At 51.9% G+C, this 26,453-nt stretch overlaps 1 protein-coding gene across 14 annotated transcripts in view; it reads right to left on the reverse strand.

Moving 5' to 3' along the window:
• Positions 1-26,453, reverse strand: part of LOC308571593 (uncharacterized protein) — a 63,961-nt gene that overhangs the window by 19,138 nt on the left and 18,370 nt on the right. For 3 of the 14 annotated variants that reach the window (XM_081167227.1, XM_081167219.1, XM_081167225.1), the window contains 27 exons: positions 25,924-26,080; positions 25,379-25,406; positions 24,399-24,501; positions 21,830-21,859; positions 21,264-21,284; positions 20,815-20,907; positions 18,539-18,602; positions 18,021-18,119; positions 17,543-17,686; positions 16,624-16,719; positions 15,808-15,926; positions 15,508-15,660; positions 14,231-14,404; positions 12,400-12,573; positions 11,145-11,259; positions 10,381-10,449; positions 8,736-8,929; positions 7,733-7,854; positions 7,453-7,522; positions 7,154-7,314; positions 5,923-6,031; positions 5,598-5,729; positions 4,794-5,000; positions 3,712-3,849; positions 2,515-2,638; positions 1,363-1,534; positions 216-428 (listed from right to left, as the gene is read on the reverse strand). In XM_081167227.1, coding sequence (XP_081023353.1) covers positions 216-428; positions 1,363-1,534; positions 2,515-2,638; positions 3,712-3,849; positions 4,794-5,000; positions 5,598-5,729; positions 5,923-6,031; positions 7,154-7,314; positions 7,453-7,522; positions 7,733-7,854; positions 8,736-8,929; positions 10,381-10,449; positions 11,145-11,259; positions 12,400-12,573; positions 14,231-14,404; positions 15,508-15,660; positions 15,808-15,926; positions 16,624-16,719; positions 17,543-17,686; positions 18,021-18,119; positions 18,539-18,602; positions 20,815-20,907; positions 21,264-21,284; positions 21,830-21,859; positions 24,399-24,501; positions 25,379-25,406; positions 25,924-26,080 — 3,281 coding nt within the window. The remainder of the gene's footprint in view (positions 1-215; positions 429-1,362; positions 1,535-2,514; positions 2,639-3,711; positions 3,850-4,793; positions 5,001-5,597; positions 5,730-5,922; positions 6,032-7,153; positions 7,315-7,452; positions 7,523-7,732; positions 7,855-8,735; positions 8,930-10,380; positions 10,450-11,144; positions 11,260-12,399; positions 12,574-14,230; positions 14,405-15,507; positions 15,661-15,807; positions 15,927-16,623; positions 16,720-17,542; positions 17,687-18,020; positions 18,120-18,538; positions 18,603-20,814; positions 20,908-21,263; positions 21,285-21,829; positions 21,860-24,398; positions 24,502-25,378; positions 25,407-25,923; positions 26,081-26,453) is intronic. The other 11 variants (XM_081167228.1, XM_081167223.1, XM_081167226.1 and 8 more) reach the window with 6 other exon arrangements.

The raw sequence follows: 26,453 nt of genomic DNA on the forward strand, positions 1-26,453 counted from the left end.
CTCCTCCTGTGGTTTCCAGGAACTGGCCTTCAGGCACATTACTGCCTCTGGCTGTGGAGCAGAACCCAGTCCTTAGGGCTAGCAATCACTGGATAGCCTTGTCCTCCATGGGTCTGTCCAACCCTCTCCTTCAAAACCGTCCAAGTCGATGGCCATCTCTGCCTCTTGTCGGCTTACTTATCCACCAGGTCTGCCAGCTGCCACTAGGCCCTTACCGTAGCTCCTGCTGCGCGGCCGTCGAGTCCAAGGTGTCTTCGAGCTCCGTCTTCAGGGCCTCCAGCTCTTCGCCCAGGTCCCGCCGCTGCTTCTCGGCTTTGGCGCGGGCCGCCTTCTCGGACTCCATGTCCTCCTGCAGCTCGGCCAGCTGCGCCTGCAGCTCACGAAGGGACTTCAGGACGGCGTTCTTCTGCGCAGACTCCTCCTCCACCCTGCAAGGCGGGCGGGAAAGGTCAGAGGGGCGAGAGGGCCAGAGGGAAAGGGGGGCAGCGGGGAGGAGGGCGAGGCGGAGGAAAGCTAGTGGCAGGCAGCAGGCACCCAAAAGGGGAAGAGAGGAAGATCTTTGCAGGATGCCAAAGAGGCACAGAGGAGCAATTGTGTTCCCCTGAATCTAACCCAAGGTTGTACCTATACTTCAGAAATTTAAGGAAGTTTCTTTCTAAGCCATGCTTGGGAGTCATAGGTTAATGACTGTGGTTGGTTAGGTTGCTCTAAGTCAGGGGATCTGCTTTGTTTCACCCTAGAGCCCTCGAGGTCCACTAGCTGGAGCAAAGCGCAAAACAGTGGGTTTTTAAAGGGGCAGGCATATGCTTAGAATTAAAAGACAAGTGCCCCTCTGAGTGCATCTCAGCTGCCCAGGAATGTGTCCCAAGTACCAGAGTGGAGATCAAAGTCCTTCCACACACAAAAAAGTCCATTCATAGTTTCCACCAATGCTTTCCTTCGTTTCAGAAGCCTAATTGGGAAGGAAAAGTCGTTGCTACTCGTTGAATGACCAAGAGCCAGGCATCCTTGATGAGATCCGCTGCAAAACCACCCTGAGATCTTCCAGCAGATCCCCATATCTGCCTATTCCCTGCTCTAAGGGATTCCCTATGAGGAAGCCATAGCAACCACCTGTCTAGGGCTGCAGGGCAGGGCGCTTCAGCCAACACGTCCCTCTTGCACACTTCTGCTTCCCTTGTTGATTCTTGGATACCCTCAAAAAAGAACCCCAACGAATGGGAAGGAGGCGTTCCACCTTGAGGCTACTTGCAGCCAGCCTAGCTTATCAGCAGAAGGGAGAGTGAGGCTGGCTGGGCAGTGCCCTGTTGAATAAGCCTCCACTGCCAAGCTGGCAGGAGCCTCCAGCCCCGGCACACTTACCTGGCCAGCGCTGCCTGTAGCTCGGCTTCCTTCCTTGCCAGCGCTTGCCGGAGCTCCTCCAGCTGCTGCTGCAGCTCCACCACCTGCTCCTGCAGGTCCCCTGCCTCCCCGTCCAGCTTGCGCTTCAGCTTCTCCAGCTCCTGGCGCCCCTTTTCTTCCTTCTTTAGCCGATCTAGAAGGGCGAAGGGAGGGGAGAATGGGGAAAAGGTCAAGCAAGGAAACGGGACGCCCCCATCGCAGAAGCACACGGAGCAGGCTGCTCGTCACTGGTGGGGAACGTGCGGCCCTCCAAATGCAGCTGGACTCCAGCTCCCATCAGCCACAGCCTGCGTGGCCGATGGCCAGGGATGCTGGGAGTTGTAGTCCAGCATTGCCTGGGAAGGCCACATGTTCCCCATCCCTAACCAGAGCCCAGAATTGGTCCCTAATGTTCCACCTCCGCTGTCAGAGGCAGTATAATATAGCCTCTGGATGCCAGTTACTGGGAAACGCAAGTGGAGAGCGTGGGAGCAGTGTTCAGAATCTGCTTTGGAGCTTCCAGTTGGGACACCTGCCTGGCCACTGGGGGAACAGGATGCTGGACTAAATGGGCCATTGGCCTGATCCAGGAGGGCTCTTGTTATGTTATCGGCTAAGCCCGGTCTTGGTCTACACCAGGGTTTCCCAAGTTTGGGTCTCCAGCTGTTTTTGGACTACAACTCCCATCATCCCTGACCACTGGTCCTGCTAGCTAAGGATGATGGGAGTTGTAGTCCAAAAACAGCTGGAGACCCAAGTTTGGGAAACCCTGGCCTGCACCAACAGGATCTCCAGGACTTCAGGCAGGAATCCCTTTCCCCAGTTGTCTTCCTTTTGAGATGCCAAGGAGCGAACCTGGGACTCTCTGCAGGAGAAGGATGTGCTCTCCTACCAAGCTGTGGCCCCACCAACACCCTGCGCAGCTCATTCTCTGTGCACGGACTTTAGCCAAGAGGCTGCCAGTCGGTGGGGAGGGGAGACACCTCCCCAAAGAAGCACTTCCCCAAAGAGGCCAGTTTTATACCAGGTTTCAATTGCCACACCAAAGGAATGCGATTCCTGGGGTCTGAAGTGCCCAGGGAAGAAATCTAGGCCCCCCCCAACCTCTGTGTACTCCCCTGTTCCCAGACGCACCTTCCATGTCGGCAATGACGGCTTCGTATTTGTTGCGCAGTTTGGAGAGGCTCTTCACCTTCTCCTCCTCCTCTGCCATATGGGAGGTGAACTCGGAGAGACGCTCCTCCATCAGCTTCCTCTCCTGGCGAAGGCAGCGGCCAGAAAGGGAAGCGGGTGTAAAAAGACACAGGGTGGGTGGGGTTAGGACCCAAACATGCCTAACACTTCCAGGAAACCCAGGAGTCCAGGCTCCTAGACTCCTGACTTAACCAGCTTTGCCATTACCCATCTGCCTCCTCCTAGATCTCACTTCCAGACAAGCTGCTTTATTGAGCACCCACCTTGATTCATTTGCAGAAAGGTCAGACAACGTGATGCCAAAGCAGAGGTGACCCTGCATTTCCCTGTTAACTTTCCTTACTGCAAAACGTCTGATCTTTTTTTTTGCGGGGGGGGGGGGGACAAGGCTTGTTGAGCAAGAGCTCCAATCCAGTTTGTAGTTGCGCTGCCTGAACTGGCTGGTATGTGAGTGAAGCACCTCCCAAAACCAGCAGCAGCTTGGAAGTGTCTCTAGGGCCCCCAAATAGCCCCCCCTCACCTCTATCTTTGCAACTGTGGAGGTTAATAGTTTAAATCCCCCACCACCACCAAGGGCAGTCTGCACCTCACAAAGCAGCAGCAGGCTGAGGTTCCTCCTCTGCTTTTTAAAAATATATATATATATTATCAGTTTTCAACTCTAAACAAACACAGTGAAACGTAACTTGCTGAAGCGCTTGAGAAGAGAAGAAACCACGCTAGTAGGACTACAGGAAGTTTTGTAAGGAGAAAGATACAAAGTGTTACAAAGTAGAAAAAAAGATAGAGATATTGATTATGAGATTGCAATGTAATAGGGAAAATAAGAAATGCATACTAAGAGATTAGATTGGAAAATTTTCAGACAGGACTGGTGGAAGTCAAAAAAATCGAATAAGATGTAAAAGTATGTTTAATTACTGTTGAAAATGATATGTTAAAACACTAATAAAATGTTAGATATATAAAGAGAAGAGACGCAACCAAAGGGTTTCCCACCAGAGCAAGGATGGGCCACAAAACACAAGGCAGGCAGGCAGGCAAAAAACACCACAAATAACGCCCCCCCCTCAGCCCCGCCTTTTCTGCTTTGTGCCAGAGGTGGGGAGGCTGCAGCAGGAAGGGCCCCCAACTCACTTTGTGCAGTTTTGAGTTTTGGTCTTCCAGCACCAGCAGGTCTTCCTCCATCTTCTTCATCTTGGCTTCCGTGCTCACTTTCTCCAGCTGCAGCTTCTGCCGGGCGGCCTCCTCCTCCTCCAGCTGCTCTTCGATGTCCTACGAGGGAGGAGGGAGAGCAGGGGACAATGGGCATACGTAAAGAAGCGGGCCATATAAAAGAAGCGGAGCGGTTATTTCAAGCCCTGGAACTGCCTCACCAAAGCAGCAGGGTTAGCAGAATATTCAAGCGCAGTGTAGTGGCTGGACTGGGACCAGGGAGACCCAGGTTCAAATCCCTGCTCAACTACAAAGTTCACGGGGCGACCTCAGGGCAGTCGCTCACCCCCAAATCTGCCCTGCAGCACAGGACTGATGCAAGCATGACCGTGCAAGTCACCCTAAGGGCTCTGCAGATGCCATAAACAAAAGCGTTTACAGTCAAACCTCAGTTCTCGAACACTTCCGTTATCATACGTTTCGGCTCCTACACACCGAAAACCCAGAAGTAAATGCTCCAGTTTTCGAACGTTTTTGGGAACCCGAACATCTGACATGGCTTCCACTTGAGTGCAAGCTCTTGCAACCAATCAGAAGCCGCACCTCGATTGTCGAACGTTTAGGAAGTTGAACAGTCTCCCGAAACTGATTATGTTTGAGAACCAAGGTTTGACTGTATTTCACAACAAAACCAGGACCTATTTTTAAAGATGAGCTGAAGAAATTTATATTTTTAAAGGGATTTGGGGGGGTAGGCCTTTATAGGAGTGGAATTCCACAACTGAGGCACCGCCACTGAGAAGGCCCCGTTCAGCGTCACAACTAACCTGGTAACAACCAACCTTCTCTCTCTGTGCATGCCCTTAGAAGCTTGGTCCGAGAAAAGCCGATTTCTGCACAAACGTTAGCAGATGAAGCAAAACTCTTGCTTCGTTCCACCCACCACACCTAACGTATAGCTGCACGGATCAATTTAGCCGCCTTCCCGCAAGGGAGTGGGCGGCAGCTGCCCTCCTCCTTTGCTCCTCCTGGCGATGGAGGACGGTCCTCTCTTCCCAACTCACCTGGATGTGCTGCTGCATCTTCTTCTTGTCCCCCTGCAGCTGCTGGCAACGCTCCTCCTCCTCTTCCACCCGCGACTCCAGCTCGTGCAGGATGTCCTCCAGCTCCTGCTTCCGGGCCGCCAGCCGCGCCCGCATCTCCTCGGCTTCGGCAAACAGCTCCGTCTCCGCCTGCAGCTGTTCGGCCAGGATGGCCTTCTCCTCCGAGAGCTAGCCACGGAAACGGGATCAAGGAGGGAGGGACAGGCATCAGATCCCCCTGGAGCCTAGCTCAGGACGTTAGGGTACAGCAAACCATTAATTAAGGAAGGTTTTATCCCAATCCCGGCATTTAAGCAGTGGGGACTAGAAGCTTGACGTGGAACGTACAAGCAGTGTGAATTATAGAGGAGGAGGAGGAGGAGGATGCAGTCCTCACAAATGAAAGGTCACACCTGCGCCATACAACTAATGCACTCTTACACCACAGGTGTGGAATCCCGGGAACTGTAGTTTGCTAAGGTTGCTGGGAGGGCCAAACTACAGTTCCCATGATTCTTTTTTTGGGTGGGGGGAGCCATGACTGTTATAAGAGTGCTTATGGTGCGGATGCGACCCAAGAGAAAAAAGAGTTCAGGCGGACCTATTATAAAATCTGTTTCAGGACACGGAGTAGGCAGGCAGGAAGGCCAATATGGAAGGCAATGCAAGGAGAGTCCAAGTGAATGGTTGAAAGAGAAGGGGGTGGGGCTTCCGCTGCAGATGTCAGGAGAGGAGGTGTGGCTTAATGGCTGAGGACTCCTGGCTCCTCCCACTCTCCCTGCTCACCTGCTGGTATTTGTTCTCCAGTTCCTTCAGGTCCATTTGGGTTTTCACGTGTTTCTCCTGCACCTTTTGCAGCTCCACTGCCTTTGCCTGCATCACCTCGTCCTGACGGGTCACCTGTAACAGGGGCTTCACCTGGGGAAAAGGGGAGGAGGAAGAAAAGGAGGGGAAGGTGTTGAGAGAGCCAAAGTGGGAGGTGGGGGTGGGGGGGGTTGAGAAGGAAGAACCTCCGCCCTCCACAGAAGTTGGCCCATGAGGCTGCTCTTCCCCAAACCGTGCCTGATGTCCTATGAGACACCCCCATCCTTAGCATCGCCGCCTGACCCACCTTGGTGAAAAGGCGCCACCACTGCCAGTGGCGCAACTTGAGGTAGGCGGCGCAGTTACGCTGCATGACCTTGAGAGCGCTCATCTGCTGCTGCTTTTTCATGAAGGCTCTGGGAGGAGAGGGAAGCGTACACAGTCAGAAAAGCACGGTTAGGTACCTTAGCCAGGGCTCTGTGCATGTAGTATCATAGAAACATAGAGCTGGGACCCCCATCCAGTCCACCCCCTGCAATGCTGGAGCCTTCTGTGGCTGTATAATTCCTTACCCTCCCCTCCACCCTCCATGCAAAGCCCACCAGGGAAGCTGTGTTTGCAGCTGGCTTGGTTCATACAGGTTTCTGACTCCAGAGGAGACAAAAGGAGGGCCTACCGAGGGCGGACAGGGAGCCAGGTGGAGAGCAATCTCCTAGCCCAGGGGCTGTGTGTGCCCAGTGGGGAGTTCTGAGGAAGCGTCACAAAAGATTCCCGAGAAGGGGGCATGGCCAGTCACAGAGCTTCCACCCAATCACTGGCGGCGGATGAAGCCCCCTCTCCAGAGAATACCAGAAGTTCTGGCTTCCCAAGCGGAGTAAGCCAGAGGCTGCCAACATGGACCCCATCACAGAATCACAGAATCATAGACTTGTCGAGTTGGAAGGGGCCACGAGGGTCATCTTGTCCACCCCCCCCCCTGGCAATGCAGGAATCATTCATCCAACGCGGGGCTTGAACCCACGACCCTGGGATGACACGCGCATCTGCTTCCCTGGTGCCCACACATTCGCTTCCCTTTCCCCCACTTCTCCCCTCTGGTACAATCAGGCTTGAAAGAAGCCTAACTGGCTGCTCTACAGCTGACAGAACAGGTTACGGCCTCTGCCTGGTTGCAGTGAGTGTGTGTAGTGGCAGCCATGACAGCTTCACCAGAGGCGCACAGAGGCCAAACACTCGTTCGGAGATCTCTCTAGGGGGTTGAGCGAGATGTCCCTCGGGGTCCCTTCCAACACTACAATTCTGTGACTCTCTACTTCTCTAATGTCAGGGATGGGAGGAAATCGGACCCCCTCAGGTGTTTTTGGACTACAACTCCCATCATCCTTGACCAATGGGTCACGCTGGCTGGGGCAAACGGGAGTTGTGAGTCCATCGCCACCTCCTGCACAGCTCTGGGTTCCCTGCCCCAGAATATGATGACATCCTGCTTTAAAGTAGCCCATTGGCAATTCGCCCCAGTATAGCGGCTCAGTGCTCACTTGCGGGCCAAGTATCCGCGGGCAGCTGCCTGGAAGGAGACTATGATATCTGTGATTTTCAGGTCCCGCTCCTCCTCCAGGTGAGCAAGGACGCCAGCGCGGAAAAAGATCTTACTCTGGCCAATGCGGAAGAGGTTGGGGTCCAGCTCCAAGGCCTTGATCTGTGAGGATGAAAAGAAACAGAAGGTGGGTTTTTTGGGGGGTGGGAGGGATTAGTCGGTAGGACGTTCTGGTTTTCTGCATCTGGGCCAGTTCTAGCCCACATTGGCCCATCACCCTGGCGGGAGAGCCCCACGTACCATGCGTTCGCAGGCCTGTTTCCCATCCATGAAGCCTTTAGGAATGGCATTTGGAGTCAGGATCTCATACCTGCCAGAGGATAAGGAGAAAGCAGAGAGGTTAGAAATCACACGGACACCACGCACGCTTGAGCTTGACGTTAACACCCTCAGATACCAGGGATGAGTTAAGCCCATGGTGGATCTGATCCTCAGGGGCTGAGAACAGGGGCAGACCCCTCTGGGCGCACGCCCATTGCCCTCCAACTAAGGCCAGGCCTCCCTCAAGTCCTCAGGGTACCTCTGCCGGAATTCCTGGAAGATGATGCGGTTGGGAAAGCCCTGGCGACAAATGCGAATTCCCTCCAGGACTCCGTTGCAGCGTAGCTGGTCCAACACGAGGTGTGGCTCCAGTTTTCCAGCCTGTAATAGGAGCCGGGAAGAAGCAGGAGCTGTCAGAGGGCACTTCAGGAAGCAGAGTAATACTGCTTGTTCTCTTAGTTATACCTTGCCCACCCTCCAAGAAGCCCAGGGTGGTATGTGGGTGAGCTATCCCTCATTAATCTTCCCAACAACCCTGTGAGGTGGGACTGGACCAGTTTTCCAAGGCTACCATGGCAGAGGAGGATTTGAATCAGGTTTCCCTGGCCTGTCTAACATTCTAGCCACTGCACGCCAGAGATGGAGGACCTGTGGTGCGACTCAAGTTACCGAGAGTGTAATCCCCATCATCCCTCATGGGAGATGTGTCCTACTACTACTACTAATTTATTTATATGTCGCCCATTGGACTGGGTTGCCCCAGCCACTGCCAGGCGGCTTCCAACAAATTATAAAACCACAGTAAAACATCAAACATTAAAAACTTCCCTATTTTAGTTGTCTTCTAAAGTCAGACAAAACCAGGGCATGCACCACTCTGGCGAGAATGGGGGCAAGTAGGGCCTTAGCTGGCATACCAAATGAAGCTGGCAGACAGCTGCCCTGGATTGACCTGCGCCTCCATGGACAGCTGTGAGTCCAAAATGACCCCCAGGCTGCGCATGTGGTTCTTTAGGGGCACAGTTATCCCATTCAGGACCAGGGAGTCCCCCACACCTACCCGCCCTTGACTCCCCCAGAAACAGTACATCTGTCTTGTCGGGATTCAGCCCTTTGGCCAAGAAACTCCCTTTGAGGACCAGTCTCCCCTTTCACCCAGAGGAAGGCTTGGGCCTGCTTTTGACACCAGGCTCCCTTCAACACCAGGACACTCATCCTGCTCCCCATACGCACTACAGGCCTCCGTCGCGTGAGCAACTCACTCTTTTCTCATGGTTGGGGATGATGCAGCGCACAAAGTTGGGGTTGGTGTTGCGCAGAGTTGACATGAGCTTGGAGAGAGACTCCTTATACAGCTGCCCCACCGTCCGGAACATCCCCTTCTTCGTCTTGTATGAGGAGCCGAAGGCAAGGTCTCCCATCCCGCTCACTTGGTCCAGGCCCACGATTCGGTCCACTGTGGAACAGGGGGAAGGGGCTTCTCAGCTCAGGGGAAATGCAGGAATCTGTGGGTTTCCTCCCTCCCTCCCAACCCCACATAACATCCATTGCAGCTGCCCCAAACCCCTCTGAGCCCTCTCTGAGGGAACGGAAGCCACCTGGCATTTCCCAACCCACTTAAGTTATACATAAAACCTTCAGAGCGGATGTGACGAAGGACAATGGAAGCCCAGCCCTCAAGGGACATTGAAACAAGTTTCAATGAGCCCCTCCTCACACTTCCGCTTTCTTAATCCACACAATTTAGTTAGACTGCCGTTGGAGAGCAGAAGAAAACAAGGCGAGTGTTACCCAGCAGTCCTGAGGGCCTGTTTGCTCCCATCTGCCTCAGTGGGCCTTTGAAGGGAGAAGCCTCAGGTGCTCTTGGGCTGCTGTTGGTTTAGATACTGCAGAGAGGAAAGGGAGCGTCATGCCCAGGTAGCACCCGGAGGACACGTGGGGCAGAGCGGAGAGAGTGAAAAGAAACCACGGCAATTTAATTCTGAAGCCCACGAGCGGCTTTGAGGCTGCGCTCCTGAAAACACAGCACGCTTGCCAGGGACTAAGCCCTATTTAAGACAATGGGACTTATTAAAACAATGCGCAGGAGTGCAACGTTAGTAAAGGAAGTCACATCTGAATTATCCAGACCCCAGATAGGAAGCCTCTGGCCCTCCAGATTCATGGACTCCAGCTTCCGCCAATGGCCAGGGATGGTGGGAGTTGTGATACCGACAATACTGGGAGGGCCAAAGGTTCCTCATCCATGGTCTAGACCAGGGGTTCTCCAGCTGTTTTCGGACTACAACTCCCATCACCCCCAGCTAGCAGGACCAGTGGTCAGGGATGATGGGAACTGTAGTCCCATTTTGGGGACCGAAGGTTGAGAAAGGCTGGTCTAGACCAATGTTCTACAACCTTGGGTGCCCAGACATTATTGTACTATAACTCCCAGCACCCTCATCTCTCTTAGCCAATGGTCAGGGATGGTGGGTGTTGCAGACTGACAACAGAGGTTCCCCGCCCATGGTCTAGACCAGCCTTTCTCAACCTTGGGACCCCAGATGCTGTTGTACTACAATCCCCATCACTCCTATCTAGCAGCATCTGTGGTTGGGGGTGATGGGAAATGTAGTCCCATCTGTTTGTAGTTCCCCAAGTTTGGGGAAAAGGCTGATCTAGAAAATATTAAACAGAGGTGGGGAACCTGTGGCCCTCCAAACATTACTGAACTACAACTCCCATCATCCCTGACCATTGGCCAAGCTGGCTTGAGGCTGATGGGAGTTGGGCGACACCTAGAGGGCCCCCTTGTTCCCCACCCCAGATATTAAGAGGAAGACGGTGCATGTCTTCCCCCTCATAAGCCTGCCTATAGCCCTCCCTTCCTACATGCTGGTGGCTCATGTGTGGGAAGGAGGGACATACTTTCTGCTGGACCCTGAGATGCCACGGCATAGCTGTCAAAGAAATAGACCTTCTGTATGTTCTGGATCTCTGGAGAAAGGACAGGGCCAGGCAGGGAAAGGGGCAGGTGAGGTTTCACAAAGCAATCCATAACAGGGGGGAAAGAGAGAGGTGGGTCAAGGATAGAAGGAAACAGAAAGAGCAAAGAGCAAAGTGGTTAGTACCAGCAGCAACAAGAGAGAGCTTCAAGCAGCTTTGAGAAGTTATATTGGCAGTTACTGAGATCTACAGGCCACTAGGTTAATTAAATATGTAAACAGGTTAATAATATGTGTAAGTATGGAGGCTCAGATTCAACGCAGGCAACCGCTCCCCCCCCCCCCGGTGACTCATTAATCATTGAATTAACTCTCTGTTTTAAAGCTACCCACTATCTTCATTGTTCTATTGCAATACAGTTGTACCTTGGAGTCGAACAGAATCTGTTCCGGAAGTCCATTTGACTTCCAAAATGTTCGGAAACCAAAGTGTGGCTTCTGGAAGCTCCTGCAGCCAATCGGAAGCCCCGTCAGACATTCGGGTTCCAAATAATGTTTGCAAACCGAAACACTCACTTCTGGGTTTGCGGCGTTCGGGAACCAAAACGTCTGAGTACCAAAGCATTCAGGATCAAAGGTACAACTGTATTGCTTTTTTTGTTTTAATCCCTGCAAGCCGCCCGGAGGACACTGGTGACAGAAGATGGCCTATGAACGGATCAACTTAGATCTTCCCAGGCCCCCTACCATCTTTCCACAGCTCTGCCGTGAACTTGTCTGCGCTCTGGTGGAGAAGCGTAGCCACGTTGTCGTTCAAGGGGTCCATGTTCTTCATGAGCCACTCGTCTGCTTTGTAGTCAACCTTTCAAAGGAAAAGGGGGGAGAGCGAAAGAAAAAAGAGGAGAAAAGGCAGAAATATCAGAGCTATGGGTGCGCCACAACCCAGCCATGTGCAGGGATAAAACGGCATTATCCCAAAGTTGGACCATTCAGTCCATTTCTAAGCCCAATAGTGTCTACTCCAGAAGTGGACAACCTTTTGGGGAGGGAGGGGGGTCAAGGGCCACATTCCTTTGGATGCAAGTGGTCAGGGGCCTCATACTGATCATATGTGCCACATAATACTCATTTGGTGCTTGTAAGAAATCAACCTTTTGGTGCGGCAGCACCTACTCCTTGCCTGTTGACGTCAGACAGGAGCCTTCGCTGTACTCTTTTCAGCATCTGTTTAAGGCATTTTTGCTTAGGCAAGCCTATCCAGCCATGAAGAAGTTACATGTGTTTTTGTTTTAGCTACTCATGGTTTTACCCAGTGCTTTTTTTCTTAAAAAAAATAAAAATGTTTAGGGGTACTCTTATTTTGACTCAAGAAAATCACCATTTTAAAGTTCAAATCGGGAAAAATAAATGCAGTAAATGGACAAAAGCACGAAGATTCACAAAATGTTTAGGAGTGTGCGTACCCCTGCGGCCTCCCCCCAGAAAAAAAGCACTGATTTTACCAATCTTTTAAATGCATGCTTTTTATTGATACTTTTAATATTATATCACTGTAAACCACTTAGAAGTTTTCTTAGAATCAAACGGTATATAAATTTTATGAAATGAAACTGAAAGAAACAGGTGGGGCTGAAGTCTGACTGCCAGTGGCTATCCGGGCCCTCAGGCAATAGGCCTTTCCCAGCCCTGTTAACTGAGATGCAACCTGGGACCTCAGCTCCACTACGGAGCTCTGAGCCCCCTCCTTTAGACACTGCAGTTAGGTCATGAGACTGGCCTTTGTAAATCTGGTACCCTACAGGTGATGCCTGACTACAACTCCCATCAACTCCAGTCAATGGTCAGGGATGATGGGAGTTGTAGTCCAGCAACACCTGCAGACCTAGAACGTAGCAGCTGGGCTTTTGCCTCCTAGCAGTAAGAACCACAAGATGAAAGTGAGCCCAGGAGTGCCAGTAAATAGGGGGAAACCCAGCATGGGGGTGGGGTGGAAGTAACTTGCCTTGCCAGCGTAATGGATGATGCAGAAGTCAGCTTTGTCCCGCAGCTGCCGGGGCTTCTGGAACTTGGGGTGGGTTCCTTGCTCCTGGCTAACCTTTTCCACGAAGCTCTTGTCAGTGGCTTTGGGGAACCAGCACTCTTCGTCTAGCAGAGCCAGCACCCCTGGGGGGTTTGCCTGGGACAGAGGAAAACCAAAACCATTAAGCAAGGGAACCCAAGGAGGAAATCGAAGTTGCCTCGCTGGGGAGAGTTATGTTTGTGGGTGTGGATAAACAGACTGGAAAAGAGTCAATTGTACTGAGTGCCTGGAAAAGTGTATAAGGTTCTAGGCAAGTGACAGGGGGCTGGGAACTGGAATGCTATATTATAATATAATAATAATAATTTATTATTTATACCCCGCCCATCTGGCTGGGCTTCCCTAGCCACTCTGGGCGGCTTCCAACCAAATATTAAAATACAGTAATACATCAAACATTAAAAGCTTCCCAAAACAGGGTTGCCTTCAGATGTCTTCTAAAAGTTTGGTAGTTGTTGTTCTCTTTGACATCTGATGGGAGGGCGTTCCACAGGGCGGGTGCCACTACTGAGAAGGCCTTCTGCCTGGTTCCCTGTAACTTGGCTTCTCACAGTGAGGGAACCGCCAGAAGGCCCTCGGCGCTGGACCTCAGTGTCCGGGTAGAACGATGGGGTGGAGACGCTCCTTCAGATATACTGGACCCCTTTAAACAAAACCAGGATCACCTACACTTCCACTGCCATTCCCTGCACCATGATTTTGAGCCATTTATTAAAGCAAAACAATTGTCAAAATGTGGTATTTGCAGGGAGTGAGAGAACCCACCCGGCAATGGTGTTGACCAGAAAGGTGTGCTCAAGACACAGCTCTGCCTGAAGGGAGGAGGTGTTAGAACAACATGCCTCCTCTCCAAGAATGTCAATGAACATGTCAAAGCCATGCACCTCCCAAAGGACAGGAAAACAGCACTAAGGATCACCCACAGCGCTACTGCTGTGGGTTCCCCCCTCCTTAAGCTAGCTTTCCCAAGGTAAGGGAACCCCACCAGCTCCAAGAAGACTCCGTAGGAAAACATGGGAGGAATATAAAATGCGAGTGAAAGAGGTGCGGTGATTACACCCTAAATGACTAGTTGTAGGATCAGCCTAGATAAAAAGGTCTGGAGCAGAGATTCCTAACCGCCTACCAGCTTTCACAGGAAAATCAATCCACATACTCCAGGTCACACCGTGTCATTAGTGGGGTGCAAGTACACTGCCAAGGGGTGCCAACAGTCCCAGGTGACTCAGCCAAACGCACACTGGGTCAGGGAGGAGGGGAAAAATAGTGTTTGTGGATGTTCCTGCATGCTTGCTTTTTTTAAAGGACAAAAACCTCCCTGCAAGTAAAACACAACAACTAGCCAATCCTAGGGAGAGGATGTTCTAGCCCAGACTGCTCTCTGTTGTGCTAGTTTTCTGCATGCATGGAGTTGTTTTTCTCTTTTCTTTTGTTTTTTGCAGAATGCAACCTTCTCCATCGTTGCATCTGCCTGCTGGGAGAAGCTTGCAGCTACTACATTTCTTTCTTTTTGTGCATGCCAAAACAAACAAAGAGCAAAAAGGAAGCATGTGTGATGCTCCTTTGCACAGATTCCATTGCACCTCCTCACAGACTGGGGCATAAATGTCAGATTATTGAGGTGCCGATCAAAATCTCCCACCCCGGCCAATACCTTGTAGAAGAAAGCCTCTTCCCTATAAATGGAATATACTTTCCCCAAATAAGCACGGTGTGTCTCTTATCTCCTTTCTCCCATCCCCAGGCTGCTCACCGGCCTCTCGATGAGGTCTATGCAGGGCTGGAGGTCCAGGCCAAAGTCAATGAAGTTCCATTCAATACCCTCTCGCTGATACTCTTCCTGCTCCAGCACAAACATGGTGTGGTTGAAGAGCTGCTGGAGCTTTTCGTTGGTGTAGTTGATGCAGAGCTGTTCAAAGGAATTCAGCTGCAGGGCGGGGGCAGTGAGAGGGAAGGAAAGAAAGAGAGAGGAAAGCATTCAGGTGGAGATCAGCTCCTGGCAAGAAGAACAAACACCTCTGACTTCAGGTGCCCCACAATACCTTCTTCCCCGTGAAATTCCCCACGTGTCACAACCAGACAGGGCCCTGCTCCTGGTGCCTTTTCTGCTCAAGGACATTAAAACTGGTAGGTGCATCACAACTGAGGAAGCCCTCTCCTGCAGGGGCCCTCCATGCTCCCTCTCCCTCTGGAATGCAATAAAAACTTTGGATTTTGACTTATTGTTGCTGATTCATTATTCTTGTGCTGGTTTTATGTGAGTACATTTGCTTGATTTTTAGTGTGTGTGTGTGTGTGTGTGTGTGTAGATATAGATGTTTATCTAAGTGTGTGTATATGTATACACACATATACACACGCACGTGTGTGTGTGTGTGTGTGTGTGTGTGTGTGTGTGTGTGAATTCTGCTTCTACATGAGACTCCAAATTGTCTCCTGTATATCACCAAACACTCACCTGTAGATCACCTAACCTCACTGTCAGGTGACTTTTCGCTCACGCAGGGAATCAATTAACCACACAGGGAATCAAATACCACATGTGTGAGCTATGCAAGCCCAGACAATCAGCTGGGAACCAGACCATTAGAGGTGCTTTTGGCCCAAGCATGTCTATACCTGCCCTACGCACAAACCGGATGTGCTCCTCCCCACACACCCCAGTTATGAAACTACCATCAAAAGGCCTCATTCCCGGCATAAACGCTATGCCTTCAGATTGCTGCGAGAGGCAGCAATCTAGCTAGTGCCACATGGGCATCCAGTGGAGTTGGTGCAGGTACACCTGTTGAACTTTAACCCTTCCTTTCTCTCCCCCCCCCCCACAAGCAGCACAGAGCCCGTGTCAGAAAGAAGAGAAGCAAGGAGCAGCATCCTCCCTTTTTCTTCCAGGGACGAAGGTCAAAGGCAAACACAATGGACAGGTGAGAGCAGAAAGGGCTTGAGGAAAGGATAATGGAATGGGTAAGAAGGATGGATTTACATGCAGACCAAAACGAAGATGGTTGCTCAGCAGCTGCAGGTCCTCACCTGGAATATTTCAAAGCCCGCAATGTCCAGAATACCGATGAAGGAGGCGCCCTGGCGTTTGGTGCGGTCCAGAGCCCGGTTGATCCGATGCACCAGCCAACGGAAGAGGCGTTCGTACGTTGCTTTTGCCAAGGCTTCCACCGCAAAGTCAGCCTGGAAAAGGGGGGCAGAGGGAGGTATGCCTCCAGGCTTGGCTCATTTCACCACTTCAAACCTCCTCCCGCCCACCTCCACAATGATGTTTCAGGCAACCCCATCCCACCTCCTGGCGCCCCCAGAACCCCAGCTGTTGCCACCAACCTGCTCTTTTGTCTGCGCCTTCTGCACATAGTCCCGGCCAACTTTGATCCGCGGGGTAAGGATGGCGCGGGTGAACTCGGTGACGTTCATGCCCAGGAGGTGGCAAAGCTTCTGGGCAGCTGCAGAGAACAAGCCGGTAACAACCTCATTGTTAGTTCAGTCCCCTGCTGGCTCGACACTGGCCACCCTCGACCTGGTCAGCCCAAGGCTTTGCTGACCCAACTCCTCTGCCTATGCACCCAATGACCTGGTTGCTGCTAGCCCAGCTAAATGGCAGAAGCGGAACTGAGTGGCAGGCTGGGAAATAACAGGATGAGTCCTGCTGCCCAGTCCAAAGAAGGACAGCAACTACCTCCTCCCTGCCACAGCACCATATCAGCCACAGAAGAAGACCTGAGAGCACCCAAGACTCATTCGTCCTAACCTCTTGAGCCGATAGTTCAATGCGCCCCTGGATAGTTAGGATCTATTGTGCAGAATTTCAATTCTGAATAATTTTAGCTTCTCCCCACACAATCCTTATGGGGAAATGTGTGGCCCTTCCGGATGTTGATGGCCCTCTCTACCCACCCTACGGCTGCGTCTACTTTAACCCCCCCCTTTTCTGCTGCCATCAAAATGAGTGGGGTCTTGTGTGGGGCAGAAAAATTTGCTTGGGGGTCTCAGCTGCCCGAAAGGCCATGGGTTAGCCATCACTGTTTATATATTCCGGAAGGTAGGCTGAGCGCTGACTGCAAAATAGGCATTCTCCCGCTAGAGCCCATCCCCGCAAATCCAGCTGGCTGCCTATCAGGGCTGGTGAGCCCCCGCTACTACCTGTGTTGTCAGGCATGGAGGCCTGGTCTGTGTTCCTCTCCTTACGGAAGACAATGTTCCCAAACTGCAGCACAGCTGAGACCATCCGCAGCATACCTGGGGGGGGGGGGGCAAGAAAGGCCTTTAGTGTGAGCACGCTTCCGCCTCCACCCCTCTGCGCAGATGCAAACACCCAAGGTCATCCACCAAAAGAGGCTAAGGGAAATGCAAGGACCTGTGGGATGTGGCAGTGGGATGTGGCAGCAGCCGCTAAAGAAGCACATGCAACACCTTGAGGGCATCCGAAGCCCTCCAAATGCAACAAGATAACGCGACACCCCTGCACTGTTTATTTTCTATATCTCTGCACGGCATGGGAGGGCTGAGTTTAGAATTGCAAGTTCACAGCAGAGTCTCAGTCTGAAGCAAAGACTTCCTGATTCCTAGTCCAGGTTCTTAAGTCACTTTGTCATCTTTTTTAAAAAACAAACAAACACCTAAACTAATTTCTGATTAGGAGACATACATGGGAGGAGAGGGCGACTGAGGAGACTACCAGCCACATGGGCCAGAATGACAGGTTTCATGTTCAAAAGCAGCAAGTTTTTGCCCACCGGATGCTGAAGGCGACTTAAGGAGGTCACGGGTGTCGCCATCACGCCCTGCCTGGGAACATCCTCAGAGGAATGTGGTGTGACGCAGTCAGCAAATAGTGATCAGCTATCTCAGCCTTGGCCAGGCTGGGGCTCTCCAGAGGTTCTGGACTACAGTTCCCATCAGCCACTGGATGTGCTGGCTGGGGACTGATGAGAGTTGGAGTCCAGAACCTCTGGAGGGCAACCAAAGTGGCCAAGGCCAAGCTAGACAGATCACAGCTGTTCTCTTGACCCCCTACACACACACACACACACACACACACACACACACACACACGACTCACAATGTATCTCCTCGTGCGAGAAGCCCATGATTCGCATTGACTCCATGGTCTCGTGGAAGATCTCCTTGTCCTGCTGTCCTGGGATGGGCAGGTATCCGTTGGAGACAAAGCGATACTGATTGAAGGGCTCCAACAGCAGCTCCCCTGTAGCGCCATTGAGGAAAAAGAGGCATCTCTGAGGCAAGGGTGCCACACTTCCGCCAGCCAGTTCCCACACCCAGGAGCTTCCCGTGCTGTAAGACACGCTGCTCTGTCATCAATGACCACCTTTGCTTTTCTACTGCTGCCGTCCTTGCCTTCCCTGCCAGTTCCACTTCCAGATTTATGCAGAGAGGCAAGAAGGCTAAAGCGTTGCCCTTCTCTTTCTCCCTCGAGTTTGTTGCTTGCTGCTTTAGGAAGCCGAGGTCCAAAAGCGTGGGAGGAGGAGGACTGGACCCCCTTTTACATGTTGCTCTGGGAGGGCACAGCATCCGTTTACCTTTCACGTGCTCCCCGGCGCCCACCAGGAGCTGGTAGAAGATGTGGAAAGTCCTCTCGTCCTTGGCCTGGCGAATGGCTCGCGATTTCTCCAGCAGGTCTGGGCGGCTCAGGGTTAAGGAGGAAGAACAATTGCATTTGGAAACACGTATTCCCCCCCCCCCCTCCACAAAGCCAGCTTGCCTCACTCCCCCAAGAAGCAGAAGTCCCAGCTCTGAGACTTCCTAGCTTACCAGTTCAACCTTGGCTCGCCAATATGTCGTTTGACTACAAAACCCATCATCCCCAGCCAGATTAGTCAGATGGGAGTTGTAGTCCGATGACATTTGGGGACCCAAAGCTGAAGAACACCATCAGGAATCCCTGGGTCTAGGATCCACAGGTGCCTCTAACCTGTCAGGGATCCCCGGATCCAGGATCCCATATTTATTCTAATTCTGGCTTTGCTCTCTCGCCTACAGAACTCAGGAGAGTCCTAGTTTTTGAACCAAATCCATAGAACTCCACAAGCAAGGATACATGTTTCTATGTTTGCTCCGACAATGTAGCCAGCTACATCGAAATTAATCCGTATAAATTTACCCTGGAGGAACACAGCGGGAGAGGAGAGAGAAATGAGACAGAGATCAGAAGGGCTCAGCGGCTTTGTAAAGGACAATTGTTTCATTTACATGCCCAGGTCCCTGGCAAACACAATATATAGGCAACAACCATTTTATGCTTGTTCAATGCACGTGCAATCGTGCGCGCGCGCACATCACCGACACAACCCAGAAAAGGGGTGGGTTTACATGTGTTCCGCTGACATGCACAGGGGCTAGGAATGCAACCCCCATGCAAATCAGGGGATGTGTGCGCATCACACCCAGAGTAGAATGCTTTCTCTAGCCTTAAACATAATAGTGATAGAAGGGTGATATCCAGCTAAGTGATGCTCAGAGCAGACCCACTGAAATATATGGAAGAAAGTTAATGTAAGTCCATTGACTTCTATCAGTTTAAGTATGACTAATATTGGACGTCACTCAATGCACCACGATTTTAAAATAAGAACGCTCTGAAATTATTAGATTCTTCCTCCTCCCCCTGCCCTTTTAAACATTCTGACAAACTACAGAGTAGCCTTGGGCCACTTGGTGCTATTGGACTAGAATTCCCTTGCTGGCTGGGGCTGATGGGAGTTCTAGTCCAAACCCTCTGGAGGGCACCAGGCTAACAGAGGCTAAGAGCAGACTTCCCTCTCCCAGTCAACTGCAGATGAGGTCAGAGTTAATCAATCGTTCTTCAGCAGGAAGGAGTAGAAACTCGCTTCTGCACCAACTGGAAGAAACTTAGCATTACTGGGTGATGCAAAGCCGACTTCTCTCGTTTCAACAAGGAGGAAGATAAAACACTTTATTTCAGCTTCTTAAGGAGGGACCGAAAAGTGACATTTCCCAACAACAACAAAGGGGATTTGAAAGCAGATCTTCGGCAAGGACGGGAAGAAACTGGTTTTTCTTCCCGAGGAGGAGAGGCTTTGTTGGCATAGCTCAACAAAGCAGGTGGGGATGTGAAAAACACAGTTGTGTACACAACTGGCCCTTTCTGAAGAGTGGGTTAAGGTGCATTTTAGGATGGCTCAGGGAAGATGCACGATGAGACTCTGAATCTCAGGGGCATGGCCTTCAGCCCCATGTTGGACACTGATGACGCTTCCAACTCTACAACTCTGTTCTTGAACGGGTTTGCATCCTGCACGATGGGGAGATGGGTCCGCAGGGAACACCAGTAGAGGAAAGGTAAATGGGGGGTTGCTGGATGGCAGTAATGGTGGAGCCTCTGAATATCAGTTGCTGGGGAGGGAGATCGGCTCTTTCAGGATGCTGAGCTGGCTTTTGGTTCCTTTTTATTTTTCCAACAGGCCACATAATGAATGCTACCTTGCGCTGCAAGTTCTTGCCCTTCAGTTCTCCCCCAGAAGGTGGCTGGGCCTTAACATTGCCACCATTCAAGCAGACGGAAGGGCAACTTACTCCTTTCAAGGAAGCAGCTAAAACACAGCCAAGGTGCTCTAAAGAGGTCAAATGTTCCCACCTTCAGACTCTACTCAGCCAGCACTCCAGGATTTTCTGTGGCCAGTTATTTTGATTTGATATGGGCACTTCAATACACTGACTGGAGCTCTGAAATCACAGTGCCAATCTCCTGCAAACCAGGCGCTTGGGGATTTGCAGGGAAGGGGACCCCCGCGCCAGCTGCTGGATAGAGGCAAGGCAGACCGGTAGACCCAATGGTGTCATGCCGTAACAATAGAAATGCAGGAAGTTGCCTTGGTCAACCTAGCTCAGCACTGACTGGCAGCAGCTCGCCTGGCAAGGGTCTCTGCCAGCCCTGCCTGGAGACAGAGGCACATTGAGAGTCCTTTGGCAGGGACCTGTATAGGCAACCCCACCCCGAAAAAACTCACTTTGCCACAGCAGCCGCATTAGAAATTACCACATTTTACGCATCTCTAGTACTTGGACGCATCCGTAGTGAGGTTGAGGCAAGGCAGAAGGACAGAAAAATCCTCACACCTTTGTGCCACGCTGCGAGAAGGAAGGGGAGCTTCTTCCATGTCTGAGTTCTCCATGACAGAGGCGGCATGTCGCCACACACATCATACACTTCATAGTCCGATAGGTGATTTTTGCTCCCTGGCGGGGGTCGGTTTCACCAGCCCCTACGTACCCCTCTGCCTGGAGACTCCGAGGATTGCATATGGGACCTTCTACATGCAAGCACCAACTGGGGGGGGGGGGAGGCCGACTTACGAATCGTGAGGAGTTGTCATTTTTGACTGTTTTTGCGTTGCCAAAGGCCTCCAGGATAGGGTTGGCTTGTAGCAGCTGACGTTCCAGCTCACCCTGGAAAGAAAGAGAAAGAGGTCAGGTGGGGGGTGGGGTGGGGTGGGGTGGGGTGGTTGCCCAGACCCAGAAGCAGCAAAAGCTGAAGCTGTGTAGAAAGAGCACTCAAGGCTCTAGCCCTAGAAATGTGTTTTTTTTTCCGGTGGGTGGGCAGATGCAGTGCTCTGCGAAATTTAGATCCTGGCAGGAGGAAAGCTGGCTGCCTTCTTGGAAGGGAATCACTCCAAAGCGACTTCCATCTTCCATTTTTCTGACCACAGGGTGTGTGTGAGGGGGTGAACCCCACAAGCACGTGCACCAGGGAGCAATACCCACCCGAACCCCCCCCCCCAAAGCACAACAGGAAAACTACTCACGTAGGAAGCAGGGTTGGAGGTCTATGGGTGGGGATGACGTCACGAAACATGAAATGGGGACGGGGAGGGAGAGAGCAGGGAGCAAGACGAGGTGGGGTGGGGAAAACAAAACAAAAGACAAAACAAAAATGAACAACAACCAAAGGATTAAGTCAGACAACGGAGAAAAAAAGTAAAGACCCAACAGTGACGATGCAGTAACATGAGCCGGGAACCAATGCAAGGGTCGGTGGGGGGCAGGGAGGGCACCCAGGGGCCCCTCTTCCCTTTCCCAGCACCCCTTGAATCCTGTTCCTTTCTCAAGAGAGCCCAGCGCCCTGGCTCTGATGAGGGAAGAGAGCCCACTGGACCGCTTTCAACACAGAACACAAAAGTTTAAAAAACCAACGAGAAAAGCGTTTGAAGCCAGAATCGCAGCCCAAGGAGTCGGCATTGTCAGGAGCGGCAGCCAGTAAGTGACCAGAGATCAGCGTTGGAGGGCAGGCAAGTGAGGAGGGAGCAGTGGTGGGGGTTGGCAGGGGGGGCAGGGAGTTGGCATTTCAGCGGCATGCATTGCGCTCTCTTGCCTGTTGTTTGGCTTCGTTCGGGTACTCCGGCTGGGGCAGCAAGACAATAGAGGGGGGGTTAATGCAGGCTCCCCTCAACGGCCCACAAGAACACCCCTCCTCCCAAACACGCACACACGCTGCCCCCATTACAAAACCAGGGGCCGAGAGGGCCCAAATGCCCATCTGGTAAGGTAAGACCAGCTCCCTCCCCCCTGCCCAGCGCTGCCTCCCCATGTGATCCAGACTGCGAGAAGTGAACAGAAGCACAATAGGAAGGCCCAGAGCTGAACACACACTTATGCAGGCACTGGGCTCCAGGGCCAGATCCAGTTGGGTGCTGGGGCCAGGGAAGCCAGGCTTGCCAATGCCCCTCTGCACAGACGGTGCCACTTTTCTGTAGGTTTTTCAGTAAGCTCCCAAGAAAGATAAGAAGACGCCTGAGAAAATGCCCCCCATGTCGAGATAGAGGGCAGGGAGCATTTGCTCTGGTTACTGCGACTCTGTAGGATGCCCTGTACGCTGATGACATTGTAGATAACAGAATGGCTTCTGCAATAATATTAATCACTACCACTGCTATTAAATATCATTTAGCAGGGACAGAAAATGGGAGCCTTCTAAGCTTCCCCCTCCTGCCCCCAAGTCCTGCAACCAGTCCAGATTCACTCTTTGCAATTTCCTCCTTAAAGGGATCTCAGAGTGAAGGGCAAGCCCAAAGGTCCATCTAGTCAAACTTCCTGCTTCCTTTCACTGGCCAATCAGACACTTCTAGGTAAAACTCATTTAACTGAAGAATAAAAACAAACAAAACCCAAGAAGGGCCTGATCCAATGGCCCCCTGCTGCTGCTGCCCCCACAGAGGACGGCAGCCTCTCAATGCGGAAAGCTCCATTTAGCTGTCATGGCCAGCGGACATTGGTTAGGGCAGGGGTGCCCAAACTGTTTTCAAAGAGGACCAGATTTGATGAAGTGAACATGCGTGAGGGTCGACCAAAGTAGTTGAGCTTTTTTAAGGATTTGACCCCAGTAAATAAACTGCCACGGGGCAGGATAAAACCGGCTGAGGGACCAAATTAGGCCCCCAAAATGGACTTTGGACATGCCTGGGTTAGGGCATATCTTCCTCCACGTAAACTGGCCTAATCACCAGGTCCCTATGGCAGGGAACCCTCCACACTCATTATATATTTTATTTATTTCATAAAATGTATACACTGCTTGAATGTAAAGGGGGGAAAGCCTCAAAGCGGTTTGCAAAAAGATAAAACTAGAAAACCCAAGAACAATTCACAACCATACTTTAAAACATACAAAAGTTGAAATACCAAAAGAGATTGAAATTACCTGCAACTTTCTAAGCACCTGGATAGGCTTGCCTAAGCAAGAATGTTTCTACCAGGCACCAATATTTTACTATGTGAAGAAGTACTTCCCTTTTGCCTGTCCTGAATCTGCTCTCCTGTCAACTTCACTGCACTGGGTGACCCCTGAGTCATAATATTAGGAGAGCAGGGCAAAGCTTCTCTTTTGTCAACTTTCTTCACGCTTTTATTTGTGGCTATATAGGGGGGAGGCCTGCAGGTTCTAGTCTGCTCAACTGCTTAACTTAGGTGTAAACTTCCTCCCCACTTCCAACATTCTGGCCAGTGAGTGTTGGGATAACTAACGCATGAGCACCAGACCCTTATTCCTAAAATGTTAATTCATTTTTATTTTATTACCGCAGGGAACAATTGACTCTGACATATCAGGTGGCCTGTACTTATGTTCTGGCAGTTCTGCAGTGGCTCCTTGCCCCCACGTAGACCTCCTCACCGCAAAATGTTTGGCTACGGGCCTAGTTTCGTTCTCCAGTTTATTAAGTGCCCAGGACTTCCAAAGCGGGAGGAGGAAGTGGAGGTGAAATCTCTATCATATTTGCGGACAAGAGAGAGAAAGGGAAGGGATCCTGACTCCAGTAGGCCCGCATTCAGCCACTTATAGAACAGGGCGGGCACCAACTGCCTCGTCTTGTGTTACTTCCGCCAAGACGCAGGAGCGCTTGGGAGGACAAGCCCTGCACCTGCAGATCTGCGAGGGCGTCGAGAGGGAACGGCAGTGACTGGGAGGGATGGAGGGAGGCAGACGGGGGGCGGGAGGACACGGTGAGCGAGAGGCACACAGGGCAGGTGGCAAGGACAGAGTGAGCAGTCGTGGCAACGCAGGTTGAAAGGAATGACGACAGGTACAGGCAGCGACTCGTTTCCTTCAACAACAACACAAGAGGGACGGGCAGGCCATTTTGGTGCTGGCTTCTGCCCGGATGCCTCTGCCCAGATGCCACAGACATTCCAAGCGGGCACAGACTGGGTGTGGCAGGGGAAGGCACTCAGGGGAAGGGTGCTTCCACTTTCCCGCTACTTCACGCATTCCGGAGTCTGAGCACCAGCAGTTGGGGAAAGCTTCCGGGCTGGCCTTGGCTCAAAGCTGAGCCCTGGATGCTGGGAGGCTGTCGGAGGGGGGCATTTTCAAGGGGGGGGGCATTTTCAAGGGGGGGGCAGAGCAGAGCAAAAGCTAAAACACCACGCATTGGCCAGAGGTCACTCACCGGCACATTGTGGTCCTTCCGGGCTTTGTGCGATGAAGCCACGTGGGCCAAATACTGGATCACTTTCTTCGTGTTCTCCGTCTTCCCAGCACCTGACTCGCCCCTGCCAAGAAGACCAGACACCGGGGGGGTGAGAAAAAGAGGGTGCTCGATCCTGGGTGGCGCTCACCCCCCTCTCCCTCCCCACTTCTTCTAAATGGTCTCCTAAAGAGGTAAATAAACGCAGCATCCTCTCTTCCCGCTTCCTGGGTCTGCATCGCACATCAGTTCAGCTGGCGCAGAATACTGACAGAGAGGTTCCATCCACACTGAACATTTAAAGCGGCATGGGACCACTTCGAATGGTCATGGCTTCTCCCAAAGAATCCTGGGAATTTTGCTTAAAGTCCTGAGAGTCGTTTGGAGGCCCCCTGTTCCCCGCAGAGAGCCACGATTCTAAAAGTGGTGTTGACAAGCCATCCCTCTTCCCAGGGAATTCTGGGAACTGTAGCTCAGAGAGGGGAATAGGGGGTTGCGCTGGCTTGGGGCTGGTGGGAGTTGTAGTCCCCAGTGCCAAGGCTTCTCTAAAGCAACATCTAAATGGTTAAGTGTCATTATTCACTTCCCTCTTAATAGGGAGGCAAGCCTCGTGGTTCTGGCCCCAGATCAGTCATTTTTGTCTGGCATTTGAACAGAACAGGAGGAAGCTGGGCAAACGAAGCCGGGGGTTCAAGATGGGTGTTTGTAAGGTTGTGTGAGCACAGCAGCCCACATTGTGGACAGCTGACAGGCCTGCAGGGATCCTCTTGCTTAAACTAGCATGCCTTGTGACAGATACTGGTGTGTTTTGGTGCTCGGTGCCCTTTTGGCCCGCAGAGATTTCCACAGCCGCAGGCAAACAGGCATGTGAAGCAATGGGTGTGTAATGACCTTTGGCTCACCCACATACCTGCTGCTGAAAGCCCCTCCCCAGCAGGTAAACCGTTCCTGCTGACACTCACGTGCACAAGATCGACTGATCCTCTCGGTCTGGAGGGGGGAAAGGAAGAAGAGAGACCGTTCAGAGACAAGAGGCAGGAGGCGTCTCCTCCGCCAGAGGGCACCAGAGGCAGACATGCAACCACCCACCCACCCAAAGCTCGCCGACCACAAGATTTTTAGGACCTCTCTGACACATACCACACTGCGCACTCACCCCAAAGCCACACACTTCTTCCCTCCTCCAATTCAGTTTGGAACGGGGAATGGCTGGAACTTCTCCACCCCTCCCCGCCTCCCACAGCAAGCTGCTGCAAGGTCCCTCCCTGCCCTAGACTCGGGCCACATTCACACTGAACTTCTATGGCCCCATGAGATGCCTCTTTAAACACTCATGGCTTCCCCCAAAGAATGAGGAGAATAGGGGTCTCCTAACAACTCTCAGCACCCTTAACAAACTACAGCTCCCAGAATTCTTTGGGATGGAAGCCATGACTGTTTAAAGCTGCATCATAGTGCCTGAAATGTGTGGCACCTCTGTGTGCCCCCTTTGCTTTCCAACTCGTACCCTGCAGCATGCTCCGATAGGCAGCCTCAGAGATGGCATAGATGTGGGGTGGCATCTCGTGGCGCTTCTTGCCCCGGTACATTTCCACGATCTGCTCCGTGTAGATGGGCAAGTTCTTGTAAGGGTTGATGACCACGCAGAAAAGCCCCGAATACGTCTGTCGTTGCAGGAGAAGGAAGGGGGAGGGGGAGCAGCACGTCAGAACAGTTCTCCGCAAGCCCCATTCCCAAAACACACACATAACCGCAAGGTAAAATATGCCTGCGCACAAGCACTCTCAAGTTGCCATGCTTCCTTCCAAAACCAACATCTGAAAATTCGAAAATTGCTTCTGCTTCGGGCGGAAGCAAAAAGGAAGAAAAAGAGATGCAGGCTAAGTTAATCCACTTCCAATTTATCAATCAAGCGTATCTTAAGGCTGAGCAGGAACCAACCACCTGGTTTACATGAACAGCAATTGGGGGGCAGAATATATATGCGGCAGAAAGAGGCGATCCCAGCTTTTTCAGCTCTGAAAAGTCTCTGGGTTT

Source organism: Podarcis bocagei (genome assembly GCF_964188305.1).
Source record: "Podarcis bocagei genome assembly, chromosome: 13".
Taxonomy (NCBI): Eukaryota; Metazoa; Chordata; class Lepidosauria; order Squamata; family Lacertidae; genus Podarcis; species Podarcis bocagei.